The 15,263-nt window shown below is 47.3% G+C and overlaps 1 protein-coding gene across 1 annotated transcript in view; it reads left to right on the top strand.

Annotated features, from left to right (window-relative positions):
- Window positions 1-252: 252 nt before the first annotated feature.
- The window catches only part of tead1a (TEA domain family member 1a), a gene marked incomplete at both ends in the record, with an annotated part of 22,917 nt that continues 7,906 nt past the window's right edge, over window positions 253-15,263 (top strand). The window contains 3 exons of the mRNA XM_080842806.1: window positions 253-454; window positions 12,580-12,644; window positions 14,897-14,959. Of these exons, the coding sequence (XP_080698932.1) occupies window positions 253-454; window positions 12,580-12,644; window positions 14,897-14,959 (330 nt within the window). The remainder of the gene's footprint in view (window positions 455-12,579; window positions 12,645-14,896; window positions 14,960-15,263) is intronic.

Here is a 15,263-nt window from a genome sequence, read left to right on the forward strand (position 1 = left end):
GACTCAAGTTGTCATTGCTTCGCTACTACAACTGCAAGTGTTTGGCGGTCACAGCTCATTATCTTGTTTTTTTAATCCAACCACCATTTTCCATTGACTAAAATGTGTGATTACAGCTTTGATGTTTGTTCTGCGAACTTATAAACATCTGTTTGTGTGTGTGTGTGTATCTTCTCCAGGTTTCTCCTCTCTCTCCTCCACTCACTTCCAGGCTTGGGCTTGGAGGACCCCCCCCCCCCCCCTAGCGCCAGCATGGACCCCAGCAGCTGGAGTGGCAGCGAGAGTCCGGCAGAGGACATCGACCACATGAGTGAATCGGCTGACAAAACCATGGACCACGATGCCGAGGGCGTATGGAGTCCCGACATCGAGCAGAGCTTCCAGGAGGCCTTGGCCATCTACCCGCCCTGCGGTCGACGCAAAATCATCCTCTCCGACGAGGGCAAGATGTACGGTAAGTCCACACACCCTTACGCTGATGTGAAGAAACACCCCTGGTCTAGGTGTTTTTGTGCTATGGTACTTGTCACAGCGGTTATTGCATTTAGAGTAGCTTGTAAACTGTGGAGGTCTGCGAGGGTGATCTCATGGTGAGATGAAACCTGTGGCTTGTGAGAAGGGTTAAGGAGAGGGGCGTGGGGATGGAGGGGGTTGGTGGGTCTGTGCTGTGCTGTGCTGCGCTGCGCTGTGCTGTGCTGTGCTGTGCTGTGCTGCGCTGTGCTGTGCTGTGCTGCGCTGTGCTGTGCTGTGCTGCGCTGTGCTGTGCTGTGTTGTGTAGAGAAAGGCAGCCGCTCTGTCGTAAAGCCAGTGTGTGCCATTAGTGCAGAGCAGATGGTCCTCCGACCGCCACCAGCTGTGCCCCCCCACACCCACCCACCCTACTCACACTCACACACACACACACACACACACACACACACACACACACACACACACACACACACACACACACACACCTTTGCCTCTCCCTATTCCTGGCCCGAATGATGTCATGGAAAGAGGGGATATATTGTTCCTGCTTTTTCTTCAGCTCTCAAGTTCTCTCTAACTTATCTCTCTCTCTCTCTCTCTCTCTCTCTCTTTCTCTCTCTCTCTCTCTCTCACACACACACTCACACACTCTCACACACACACACACACACACACACACACACACACACACACACACACACACACACACACTGTCATCTTCAGAACAGGTGAAATGTAGGGGCATTTCTATACATTTAATCAATATTAAATTTACACATTGCACACAAATGAACTGTCCCTTGTCTATCAGCATAAACAATCATATTATTACATACTTTTGCTATTACTGAGGCACTTGAGTCAACACATTTTTACCAGTGTGCTCTGCAGCAGTAGAATCCATGCAGCCTACCATAGTACTGCCTGTGGCTGCATTCTCCAGCAGCACTTAAACATTTCCCATCTCACAGCAGGCAGGTTTTTGTCAGGCACTACTTTGGTCATCCCCTACCAGGAGTAGTGGAGAAATTACTGGAGGAGTGCTTGGAGATGATTAAGCCTGTTGAACGCATTTAAATCGCAGCACTTTTCTCTCTTCAAGTGCTGGGCAGGACAAAACGGCACTCTTCGACAACAACTTAATTTGTTGCCACAGGTTTGCTAGTTTATTTCTTCTGTGCGCCATCAAGCCATCTGTTTTCTGAGCAGGCACAGGCCCAGGTATCTCTACTCCCAAAGGCTGCTCAGAGATCTGTGTGTGCTTGTGTGTAACAGACAAACACACACGCGCGCACACACACACACACAGGTCCTGAGTGCCCCTCAACCCTCTTGCTCTCCCCCTTCCACCTTGCTCAATGCAGTTAATTAGCAACAGTCTCTATAGCAACTGGCTCTTACTTCAAAACAATGTGTAATTTTTTTCCCCCGTTTTTTTCTTCTCCTCCACCCTGCTGCCACGGCTAAGCTTATCGCGGCACTGTTTACCTGAGGGGCTTTCTGCTGCTTTTGAGTCTCATTGGGCCTGGCGCCGTGCCCAACCGGGGGGTGGATGGGAGGGGAGGGCAGGAGAGAGGAGGGGAGGAGACACTTAATTGTGAAGCCGATGAAAACCACAGCGACAGCTGCAGCACGAGCGCGTTCAGTAGCACCGCTCTCGAGCCCTAGGAAGTGGCGGCGGATCCGACTTGAATGAGGCCACAGAGAGACTCGCCGCTCTCTTTGACCAAGCCCTTCATCGCCCCCACCCACCAACAGCACCGTGTGTGTGTATGTATGTGTGTGTGTGTGTGTGTGTGTGTGTGTGTGTGTGAGCTTCTGTAGCGCTTCTCCATTTATTTTTGGTTTATATGGTTACATTTGGCACTTGCTTTGAATGAATGAGATATTTTTTTTTACTGACTCTCGCTCTCTCTCTCTCTCTCTCTCTCTCTCTCTCTCTCTCCACTCGCTGGGAATCCTTTAAGCATATGTCACGAGCCAGCTCTGTCCGGTGCCCCCCCCCCCTGTGTAATTAGCGCGTTCCTTCCGACCCGATATCAGAGAGCGCTCTGTCCCTGCCCTCTGAGGTCAATAAAGCAGCGGAGGACAGAGGCGAGTGATCCTGAGGACCTGCTCTTTCTCTCTCTCTCTCTCTCTCTCTCTCTCTCTCTCTCTCTCTCTCGCTCTCGCTCTCTCTCTCTCTCTCTCTCTCTCTCTCCTGCTGGGCCAGGGAAATTAGAGCAGCTCACCCTCACAGTGTCTGTGACCCAGAGAGTCCCGACATGTGCGCGACGGTCACTTCATATAGGAACTGCTTCGACAGCACTATATGAAGGTGAATGGGTGAATGAGAGTGTGTGTGGCTGTTGAATAAGCAGGATAGGCCCTGGTAGAATGAACAACATTTACAGATGATAATGAAACCATCTCTACAGCAGATTTCTGATGCCTTGGTTGCAGTTTGTGTCTCCAGAGGTGGCCTTGTTTGCGTATTTTTTTTAAAATAAACAGCTAGATGAGGTTTAATTTACCTGTAGATGGAATTGGGTGGAAGTACACTCAGAGCAGAAGAGGCATTTTTGAAAGTGTTTAGTATAGACAGTGAATTACCAGAATTCATTTAGCAGAAGCAAAAGACAAGCAATCACAAATAAAATGGGGAAAAAAGGTTGGTGCAGCTCCACATTCGCCGCCATGGAATGGAGGCATAATGTTTGCCCACGAGGGTGGTATTGTCTCTTTACAAGCTGTGAATTTTGGCCGGCCCCATCGCCCACAGGGAAACAAACAGGCCTGTTAGGTGACCAAGGTTCGAGTCATCCCTTGGTCACCCTTGAGCTATCTCACAGTTATGGTATAGCTGGCAAGAAACTGCTACCCCCCCCCCCCCACACACACACACACACACACCACCTCATGCCATTGATTTGTATTATTCAGCCACAAGCACTCTGAGCTTGCAAACACTTAAGGCATTGCGAGTCAATGCAGATACTCTCCAGTAAGACAGACACACTGCCACAGGCCCTGAGATGCATTTACTGTGCCAGTGGCCATGAAATATTTGGCCTTGATGGGTGCCAGAACTGCTCTTGTCATTCCTGCATATATATACAGTATATATATATTATTCTTTTATTTAATATATTTGTTGACTGATGCTAGCGATTGTGTGGTTTACCGTCTTGCCTGATGAAGACCTGAGGGTCAAAACTTAATTCGCTTTCCTGGACATGAACAGGCTAGTTCTGCTGACGACTGGCAATGAACACAAACACTAACTAGAAACATTTAGGATTAATCCACAATTGAATATTGGTGATACAGTTTTACTGTCATGTCGTGTATTGCACTGTGCTCTATTTGGCACATTACCTCTTCATTGCTGCTTTGGGCGGTTTAGACAGTACTTTTCTCAGTAGCGATACCTATCGTTCAGGGGCAGAGCGCAGCAAGTCAAACGGGCCTCCGACGCTAGTATAAGGTGCTGTGTTGACGTCACAGTTCGTGCATGCAACTACCAATCTGTCAGATATAATGGAGGCTTCACACTCACATTAACACACATGCTCTCTCATATACTGTATATATACAGTATATATATATATGTAGGATATATACGTGAAAGCACAGCCTTGTCTCTGAGAAAGAAAAAAGAACAGCACAGGACTGAGTGTCCAATTTCCCCTTTGGTACGTAGCACTGCAAATATATATAAGCATATTAGAAGAGAGGAAGAAAGAGAAGGCATATCAAAAGAATATATAAAAGACTTGACTACAGAGAGGGCATATTAAAAGTCAGAAGGATCAGGTTAAGGTTCAGTTCCTTTTGTGTGCTTGTGGTGCAGGGAAGAGGGTCATCCATGAATACCCCCCCCCCCCCCCCCCCCCGCACACCACAGAGGATGGAAATGAGCTTTGCCGAGGATGCGACGTTTTCAACATCGAGAAAAGAAGGTCACCAAATCTAAATGGAATAGACCCGCGCTAAATAATGGAAAGAATCTCTCTCTCTCAGGGATATCCAGATGGAGAATTGCATTTTGTGAAAGACAGCGTATTGTGTGTTCTCAAGAAGCACCAGCTGAACGAAAAAAAATAAACTAAAACATGGGAGCACTCTGACAAAAGGTACATACTGCATGTCCCTGCCTAAGTAAAATTGCTGTCAAATTGCAGCTGGCGGTAGCAAGAGGGAGCTGTGATCCCCGGCAGAGCCGGTTTTTAAGGAGGTGGCCAGCCCTTTCTCCGCACCTGTTGCCTCCACCGACTTCTCTTACCAGTGCTTTGGCTCAGCCCAGTGATTTCCTTGCGGAAAAAACTGTAATAGTAAGATAATCATGGAGAGTGTATGGGTGTGTGTGTGTGTGTGTGTGTGTGTGTGTGTGTGTGTGTGTGTGTGTGTGTGTGTGTGTGTGTGTGTGTGTGTGTGTGTGTGTGTGTGTGTGTGTGTGTGTGTGTGTGTGTGTGTGTGTGTGTGTGTGTGTGTGTGTGTGTGTGTGTGTGTGTGAGAGAGAACGTTAGAGAATCATAGCCTTTTTCCCTCAGGGTATTTATCCAAGAGTGTGAGTGTCTGTGTAAAACAGAAGGATGGGGCGTATGTGAGAGCGAGCATGTGTGTTAATGTGAGTGTGAAGCCTCCTTTATATTTGACAGATTGGTTGTTGCATGCGCGAACTGTGACGTCAACACAGCACTGTTTACTAGCGTCGGAGGCCCGTTTGACTTGCTGCGCTCTTCCCCTGAACGATAGGTGTCGCTGCTGAGAAAAGTACTCTCTACACCGCTGGAAGCAGCAATGAAGAGGTTATGTGGCGAATAGAGCACAGTGCAATACACGTCATGACAGTAAAACCATATCATATATTCAATTGTGGATTAATCCTAAATGTTCCTGATTAGTGTTTCTGTTCATTGCCAGTCGTCAGCAGAACTAGCCTGTTCATATCCAGCAGTTTTCATCAGGAAAGCGTATGAAGTTTTGACCCTCAGGTCTTCATCAGGCAAGATGGTTAACCTCACAATCGCCAGCATCAGTCAACCAAAATATTAAATAAAATAATACGTTTGTACACTATCAAAATAAATAATTGTCTGCCAGAGAGCAGGGAATCAAACACCTTGTCAGACAAGTTAGCAAAGCAAGCATTCATTCATCTTGTAGCTGTCCAGGTTACGAATGCGACCGCCGCACTTCATGCGCAAAATTACAAAATAATTGGTAGGTATGCGATCAGCTGAAAGGACACCAAAGCTGGGTTTGGTCTGTGGCCCGGAGCCATGAGGTGTGACCACACCAAGCATGTCTGCACTTGTCCCCTACTCACACCCTCAAACAGAAGAGGAGAGAGGGGATGAGTGTTGAAGGGCTGTGGGATTAAAATAGAAACCAATATCGCATCACTTCATGGCTTCCATTCCACTGAGCCCAACAGCAGTTATCAAACCTCGCCGTAGCTAGGGAAAAGTTGCCATGACCACCTTGAGGCAGTCATTTAAAAATCTGCATGAACGAAGCAAAACCTAACTGAACAATCTTCCCTTTTTTATATGTGGTTCTTCACATTTTATTGAAAAATCTCAAGGTCAGGAATACTGTTGAAGACTCGCTTAAAAGCCGATGGAAAAAAGCTTTTAAACTTCTCCACAGCATATATATTAACATTCTCTCTCTCTCTCCATGTCTGTCTTTCAAGGTGAAAACCAACCCTCTCAAAATACTTCCTCGCCCATAAAGACTTGATGTTATTCACTTTGCATCAGTTATGACCTTCAAAAGCACAGTTTGTGTCAGGAGTTCCTGCAGTCCAACTGTACCCAAGTCAACATTTTTCCCCCCAGAAATAAAACGGGATGGTCCTTTGACAATTTAACAGGTACATCAGCAATAGTTGAATTGCCTGGACCACAGGGCACGTTATATTCTTGAAACAAGTGGAAGTGTAAAAAATGTGGTTGGGATTTAGACTATATTCAGCATGGCTCAATCAAAAGAGTTGTAGGCACATACATAATGTAATGCTTTAAATAGTGAGGCTGTTGTTTTTTGCCCCTCTCCTTTGTGTGTAAGCTTTTTTGAACAGAACAAACACTCAATTTCTTTTCAGTAAGGTTAGAAGATTTGGCTTCTTTTTTTTCTGGTCTTGGCCTCGGGATCATGTTTTCGGTGTACATTTAGCGTTGCAGTGGCAGCTGCACCAGGCATAATGAAGAGAGGTCACTGGAGGTTGTTTGTATTTTCCAAGTGTGATATCCAGCGTTCTGGTGTTATGTTTCCAGCCCAGCCTGCACCGGCCTCCCGCCCACCCCGTCGGAGCACAAACGAGACGGCCTTGCTAACAGGAAGCACGGCTAATTACTCCCATTAAAGCCCAACGGCTGTGGAGCGACTCCGCTCACTCCTAATGACTTCAGGTTTTTCTTGAGCTCTTGAGCTCAAATGCCCCAGCATTCACGCCCGCTCTCCCAGTAAGAGCAAGTTGTAATTTCTATCACACACACACACACACACACACACACACACACACACACACACACACACACACACACACACACACACACACACACACACACACACACACACATTTTGAAATGAAATGGACATTTTGACCTTCTTCTACAATGAGTATCAGGCTATTATGGTTGTGTAGGCTTGTACAGGTTGTGCTCCACAGTAATTACAGTTGAAGCGAAATGCTGCAGTTTTTAAATCCCGTATTTCCATTAGAACAGCTCAGGTTGCACTGGTCTGCTCTCCTAAACCCTTGTAATACCCACCTCATGACCAACAAAATAAAACAATGATGCCACAATTGATTCACATTTTTTATGGATCTAGTGTTTTATTTATACATCTGTTTATTTGTTAACGTTAGAGCAACGTGTACTGCATTGACCGTTCAAGTAAAACATGATTAGGGATACAAAAAAATCTGCTTGTTTTCACTTAGCATTCAGCGGTAGTTTACAAAGAAACTCCATAGACCTTTTCAAAAAGGGTATCCAATATAACTGTAGAGAAAAAAAGAAACAACAAAGCCTTCTGCTTTTGCTTCTCGGTTGGCGAGTGCCAGCCACTCATTGTGCAGGTCTGGCCGGTGGGCAGCAGCTTGCGTCTCTGCTGCGAGCGATTGGCCCTCTGCTCTAATGAAGGGCCCGTATGGGGGAGGGCTGGCGGTCATTGTGATGTAGAAGAACAGGCTCCGTCATGGTTCCCCACCATCTGACTTTGGCCGTGAAGTCTCTCTTCAGCCCCCCCCCCCCACACACACACACACACTCCCTTCCTCTCCCCTCCCTTCTCTTCTGCTCTCCACAATGTGGGACACGAGGGGTGTCAAAATGTTACGGGTTATACCACCTACAATAGGCAGCTGGCCGGGCAGAATCAGATGCACTGCAGACGTGTGTGTGTGTGTGTGTATGTGTGTGTGTGTGTGTGTGTTTGTGTGCGCGTGTGCCTGTGTGTCCTTGCATGTGTGAGTGTGTGTGTGTGTGGTGTGTGTGTCATATGTTTCAAGAGCAGCTTTATCTGGCAGTGGAAAGACAGCCTCACCCTTTGACTCTTAATACCCGTGCTCTCGGGGTGATACTTGCATTTTTGCCCGCTGATCATATCAGCCTAAGCTGCCCCGACTTTGCGCCAGGGGGATTGCTTGAGCCCACCATCTGCTTAAGGCTGCTGGCCATCCGCTCCAAACCAAAAAGCACCATGTTTAAACAGAAGGCAGGAGGGAGACTTTACTATAAACCACTGATAACTTGCTGACTGGTCCTCGTAGCACTGCAGCAGTATCCAATAAGAAAGTAATCTACTCAGTTAGCGTCTGAGACTGGTACCAATCAAGCAGTAGCAGGTGTTTTTGGTGGAAAACTAGCAATCTGTCTACTGACAAGCTATGCAAAAACCTTACAAACACCAACAACAGCAAAGTTGGCACTGATTTGGCAGTATAGTTGGTGATTTTCTGTTTGGGGGGGGGATGGTCCAACCTGGACCACTGAACAGCATGGTGCATAGCCTAGGTGGCTGGTTGGAACGACAGGTGTGTTTGTCACATAACCATATACCATGATAATTAATATGTATTAGTTGCAAATGGTCAGTGGCAAATTGTTGCATACTGTCTCCTTAAAGCCATTTACTTTTGCTGTTAAAACTATTTATGTTGGTTAAATCTAGTTAGGATGATTGAGTTGCCATTTTAGAACCCACATGCTAACTTTCCATGAATGGGAAATGAGTGTTAACAGTGGGAGTAGTAAGCAGCTAATTGTAAAAGCGGTAGTAGCGATGATGGTGATGGTGGTGGAGTGGTCGCAGCGGTTATTGTAGTAGCATTAGTTGTAGTGGTATTAGTAGTAGTGGTATTAGTAGTGGAAGTAGTAGTAGAGCTGTGTTGAGGAAGAACTTTCCCCCCCACGCCCTTCCCTTTTTTGCGGGGGACCTCCTGCTGAAAGGCTCCATATTGTTGGCTTAGGCCATTATGATGCTAATGCGGCCTGAGACCCTGGAGTCATCCATCATGGCTGGCGGGACGGCAGGGCCATTGTCCAGAGGATTTGGGTCTCTTTTGCCCTCACCTCGCTCAGACGCTAGGGGCCCAGGCCCAGACCCCAGTGCATTTTGGGAGAGACGGGGGGAGGGAACGGAAAGGATTAGGGCCTCTGTCACTGTGTAAATATGGAATAATCCAAGGAAAATAAGTGGCAGGGGTTCAGAAGATTTTTTTAAAATATTTCCTTCCTCGATTTATTCAAGCCCTTGTGCAAGAACTTTTCTTTTTTTGTTTATTTCTTTTTTATTTTTTGCTGAACAAGCAACACCTCTATGAAAACATATGGTGAGGGGTTGGGGTGGGAGTCAACAGTCCTGTGCCGTTAACACTTCTGTTTTACATATTTCAATCTCAGTTTGTTACGTTGACAGACTTTTTAAATGGAGAAAAAAAAAAACGCAACCAACATTTCACAGAAGGAACAGAAATCCCATTTCATGGCAGTGTTTGATGGGATTAGTCATGGTTTAGCCCTGGCAAAGCTCCTGCCCATATTTCCTTTAAGATGCAAGCAACGACACTTGGAAATTGCTAATTAATTAGCTTTTAAGTGCGGATCTGTTTGATGGGTGTCTGGAGTTTGGGGCCATTCCCTTTCAGAGAACCTTACTTCGCCTGACGTCCTGAAATTACGCCAGGGCCAAGGCTCTTTCTTTCCCCTCCCTCTGCCTCCTTTCCTGGAGGAGCCACATGAAGAGAGCCTTTGCGTGTGTGAATGATCCACGGGCTGTCACAGTGCCAGGCCACGCTCGCTCAGATCCGCTGACATCATCCCAGCCTCGCCGAGGCTCATGGGAGTGCGGTCGAGGGGCTCATTAAACGCAGCCAAAAGGAATGAGCCTCTCAACATCCCCCATCAATCCAGAGCGCCCTCTCTCCCTCTGCATTGGTCTCTCTCGCTCTCTCGCTCGCTTTCCTCTCCTCTCATCACCACCACCAATCAACCAAAACAGCCTAGCAACCAATAATCTCTCCAGTTGCCCCTTAAGGTAAACAAAGCCAGCTCTCACACCACATATGCCTCTGTCAATCTCACTTGTTCTTTCCTTCCACCCCGTAACTCAGGGCACAGAGATTCGCTGAGAAGTGATGATTTGGCATGTGCGTGTGTGTTTTTGCCAATGACTAATGGCAGAAGCCCGCCATCGTCGGAATGGCCAGCCGTGGGCAGACTCGTGTTGTCAACGTTGAGTGATAGGCCGTGCCCTCCGCTCCACTCGGAGGGCCTGGCAGCTTTTGTGGTCTCCTGTGCCCTCTGCCACATGCTCGGCCAGGGTCAGGCGGGGTCGAGCGGGGTCAGCGGCAGTGCCATCCATCAGCCTTGTTTAAGTCGAAGTGGTGGGAGGTCGGACCCCCAGGCAGGAACTGTCCACCCACGAATGCCTGTATGGTGCGTTGCAGGGCTACCCCTGTACACCCCAAACCCCCCCCCCCCCCCATTCAAGACCCTCTAGTGGCGTGGACATAGCACAACCACGATCACTCACCAGCTCGCAGTGTCTGTCCAAACATCTGATGCCATCTAGATTGCTGTGATGCCAACACAGATATCAGTCCGAAACCCTTGAGTCAAACTGCATGCAGGTTCTTTCTTGTGGTCTCTTCTTGAGCCCCAGGGTAACTGGCAATGCAACAGGAGCAGTAACAGGTAGAGGGAAAGAGAGAAAGAGAAAGAGAGGGAGACGACCCGGTGTTTGTGATCCCTCCTGATCTCTGCTCTGTTGTGATGGCTCCAGCTCCTGAGGCACTGCTGGGGCCTGACTTTGATGTGTAGTGTGGAGGGGGGGGAGAGGAGGGTGGGGGTCTAGTGGTTATCAGTGATTTGAGGTCTGCGAAACACATGACTGTGTAGATACCACCCCTAACACAACCTCCCCCCCCCCCCCCTCATCCCCCAGCCCGACTTTAAGTAAGCAGCTGTGATTACAGGGCTTGAGAGGCTGAGCTCTTTAAAGTAGCCATATGAAAGCAACCAGTTGAAGGCTTTACTGTGTCACATTTACTGCCTTTTATTTTTGATCCGTGCTTCATTCTGATGTAGCAGAATGGCCTATCAGCTCTCCTCAGTGAAGTTGTCAGTGTCTGAATGCTTCCCAATTCGCATCTGTGCCACAAAAAGCCATGCCTCATTTACCTTCCGGAAGGATCTGCAGATTGGCCAGCTTCTAGCCATTTTAACCTCCCAAACGTCGACCAAAGTTCAAGAGGCACTGATAATAGTTTTCTGACCCCTGCCATTGCTTCACACGTGAAGTAGTCTGGAGTAAATTGTCTCCTCATCTTTGAGGGAACACTGGCGCATTATGTTTCACTGGGGAGCTGTTGACCACTCTGGACCTCTCTTCAATGTGGTCGCCGAGTGTAATTTCCCTCATCCGCCAAAAAATAAAAAACAGCCGCCGTGATTACTTTACAAGGCTCGAAAGTGTGCCCTCTTATAAACATCGCAGGGGAGGGATTTGCGCCCCACTTTTTTTTTGTTTCCATCTCAGAGATTTTCAAGATTAAAAAAAGGGAGAAAAAAATACAGACACAGAAAAAAGGGAGGAAAAAAAAAGTGCTCTGGCCTCTTTCTCTCCTAAGGTTGTTTTGCACGCTTGCCAAGTCCCGCTGAGCGTGTTTTCAAGCCGCTGAAAAGAATGAATTATTCAGCAGTAAGCATGCTTACAGCTGGCCGTTTGGGGCCCTTTGATCTGGGAACGGGGCGTCTGCATGAATGCCCGTATTGTCATGTTATGTGTACACAGTGTGTGAGTGATTGAAAATAGGGAGGCCTAGGCCCTGGCTGGGTAGAGATTACAGTGCAGGCTCGCCGGGCGCAGGGGCCAGAGCAGAAAATCCCCAGATGCTGTTTGTTCGCCTGAGGTCACATGTTGCCGTGGCACTCCGTGTGGCCTTAACAAAACGCTCCTTTAGAGAGAGAGGGAGAGAGAGGGAGAGAGAGAGAGGGAGAGAGAGAGAGGGAGAGAGAGAGAGGGAGAGAGAGAGAGTGAGAGAGAGAGCCTCCTGTCACCCCCCTCTCTTTTCCCCCACCACACCTGTCAGAGCTGTGTAGCTGAGTCAGGAGTGTGTGTGTGTGTGTGTGTTTGTGTGTGTGTGTGGGTGGGTGTGTGTGTGTGTGTGTGTGTGGGGGGGGGTGTGAGTTTGAGCGCATTTGTGTTTGTCTGACATGTGAGTACAGATGAACCTGTGCTGATAATATGTATGCCTTTCCCCTGATCCAGCTCACTTTCAATAAAGTATCTATCTGCTGGGAAAATATGACAAATGTTTGTCATTTCAGGACGAGGTGAAATATGAATCAAATGACATGCTTTTTGGACTCTATGGCAGTTGACACAGACTTGATATGACAGCAGGTTTTTATTTCTGGTTGTCAATGTTGTTGATGACTTGTATTGGTGTACTTATTGTTGAATAAAAAATGACATGCTTTCAATATTTTTTTCATGAAACACTCTGCACTTCTTAGAAAAAATATGGCTGTAGTTTTGTCTCACGTAGATGGCAAATTACTTACTCTGTTCAGTCCCCCTCAAGGTCTCTTTCTCTTTCTCCCCACGCAGGTCGCAATGAGCTGATAGCCAGGTACATAAAGCTGAGGACGGGGAAAACAAGGACAAGGAAACAGGTAAATGAGCTCACCAAACAATCATCTTGCTTTATTCATACTTGTTAAAGTTGGCACACACAAACACACACACACACACACACACACACACTCACACTCTCACAGTAGGGAAAAAGAAAGGAAAGAAAAAAACAAGGGGAAAGGGAAGGAAGTATCCTGCTGCATTTCTAAGCCCCTCCGTGCCCCATGTGGTCGGGTAGGCTCAGGGTGACAGTCCTCCTCCAGTATCAAAGAGAGGAGGCTCCAGGAGAGCGCTCCTGTGCTTAGTGCTTCCTCTCAGGCAGAAGTCCTCCTCATGGCCACTGGCTCTGATGTGTGTGTGTGTGTGTGTGTGCATGTGCGTGTGCGTGTGCGTGTGCGTGTGCGTGTGCGGGTGCGGGTGCGTGTGCTTGTGTGCGTGCATGCATGTATGCACGTGTGTCTGACAGTGTTGTATGCAGCATGGTGTCATGGCTTGAAAAAGGGGGGCATTTCTCTACTGTGACCAAATGGTTAACCAGCAACCCAAAAATCTCCACAGGAAATGTTGATGGCTGGATGGTAGTCAGACAAACAATAGTCCTCTGAACAATAGGTCAGTATTTCAGTTTAAGGTGCAGTGTGTAAGATTTAGGGGGATCTTTTTGCGGAAATGGAATATAGTATTTATAATTCTGTTTTTATTAGTGTATAACCACCTGTAAAGGAAGAGGAAGAATAATAATAATATGAAAGACAAATGGATGATCATACTTATTATTTAGGACAAGAAAAAGCAAGTGAGCATGAATCCTCATTGTCAAGAAGTGAATACATGAAGGAAAACTAAATAGGAACAGGCGATGGCAGAGCACAAGGATGTACATTGGTGGCCTTTGGAAATTGCTGATGAGGGACAAATGTTTACAGTTTTCTGCTGGACAGGTAATTTAGCCTACCAATATATAGTAAATGCAATGTGTTGTTTGATAGCTTTAGCTAGAACATGGCCATGGGCATAGGAACCAAGTACAAGTAACTGTTACCATGTCAGTGTTGAAAAATATCTAATTGCTACAAGGGTTGTAATTTCACATTTATGTGTGAAAAACTAGAATTTATCCAGAAAAGATCCAGAAAAGATCCACAAGATCGAGTGACTGAGTTACTGAGGTCAGTCCACAGCTGCTGAAAATTATTGTCAATTAAGTGTAACAAAAAACGCTTCGGAGCTCATGTCAGCCAAAAACAAACATAGCCACACTTCAGAATTTACAGTCTATGGAAGCTATGACCTCTAGTTTAACAGACGGTCGTAGACAGTGACATAATTTTGTAGGGTTGCTACTGGCACCTGATGGACACCATACATTCTACAGGCTCGGAAAGGGAGGGCTATGCAGTTGGTTGTAATCTGCAACCTCACTACTAGATGCCAGTGAATCCTATACACTGTACCCTTTAACATTAAGCTGTGGTTAGCAGCGTGTTAAACCTGTCTATCGACTATTCTCATAGCTTCTATTTTTTACTTTCACTCTCTCACTCTCTCTGTTTTTATTTCACACCTTTTGTCTGCTTCTTCCTCTCTCTCCATCTCTCTCCATCTCTCTTTCTCTCTCCCTCTCTGTCTAAAAGTTATCCCTACTTACTACATAATTATGGACTCATCCACTGACCAGGTTCTGTGCTTGGGCTGCCCTGTTTTCTGCGGGTCTGTGGTGGCTCATGGTGGCTGGCTGTGCTCAAGCACCCCGTGTCCTCCTTTAATGAGCTCACTGTGGCGCCAGCGGAGTGTGGGGACAGCCAGCTGAGAGCCTGAGGGGGGGGGGGGTGTGTTGCACAGGGAGCTGTGTCTGTGTGTGTGTGTGTGTGTGTGTGTGGTGAGGTTTACTTACACTGTGGTGTAAGTTTTTGAAGCAAGTTCCTGTCACTGTTCCTGTCAGGCCAGCCAACTTCTGCCACACACCAAACCGGCACCCCCTCAAGGGATGCTCTAGTTGGTTCTGTTTTGTGACCCACTGAAGCCTGTGTTCAGATGTTTACACAACTAAGTGTTCTGTCCCGGGTCACTATACGAGGCCCTTCTCGGGCTGAAAAAGTGAGCTGAGCAGTTGACGGCATTCAAAGGGCTATTGCAATTCATGAGTCTGCTTCTCGCAGTGCAGGAGGGTCTGCATTAGTCAGGAGGTGGGAAGGTTTTGGGGGTGGGGGGGCTATGTAGGGGGGCTTTTCATTACCATGGTAACAGACTGTTTCTTTTCTCTGCCTCCCCTCCCCACCCCACCCTGCAGGTTTCCAGCCATATTCAGGTTCTTGCCCGGAGGAAATCTCGTGAGTTTCAGTCCAAACTCAAGGTAGGCTCGCTATTATGCTTTTCTTTGGATACCATTAGTCGTGTGTGTGTGCAAGAGAGAGCGTTTGTGTTTGTGTATGTGTATGTGAATGTGAATGTGAATGCGGTGTGTATGTGTGTGTCTGTGTGTGTGTTTTTGTGTGTGTCTCACTTCCTGTGTCCGTTTCCGTAGTGACGGGCTGGATGCCTGCTGCTGTGATTCCTGTAACCTAGATTCTGTGCATGTGATTGTCCTGTTTGGAATTGGCCCTGATAGCAGCTCTCGCCCCATCCCCCCATATTTGTTCACCCCTTGTTTCCTTCCT

The sequence above is a fragment of the Sprattus sprattus genome, assembly GCF_963457725.1.
Source record: "Sprattus sprattus genome assembly, chromosome: 7".
Lineage (NCBI taxonomy): Eukaryota > Metazoa > Chordata > Actinopteri > Clupeiformes > Clupeidae > Sprattus > Sprattus sprattus.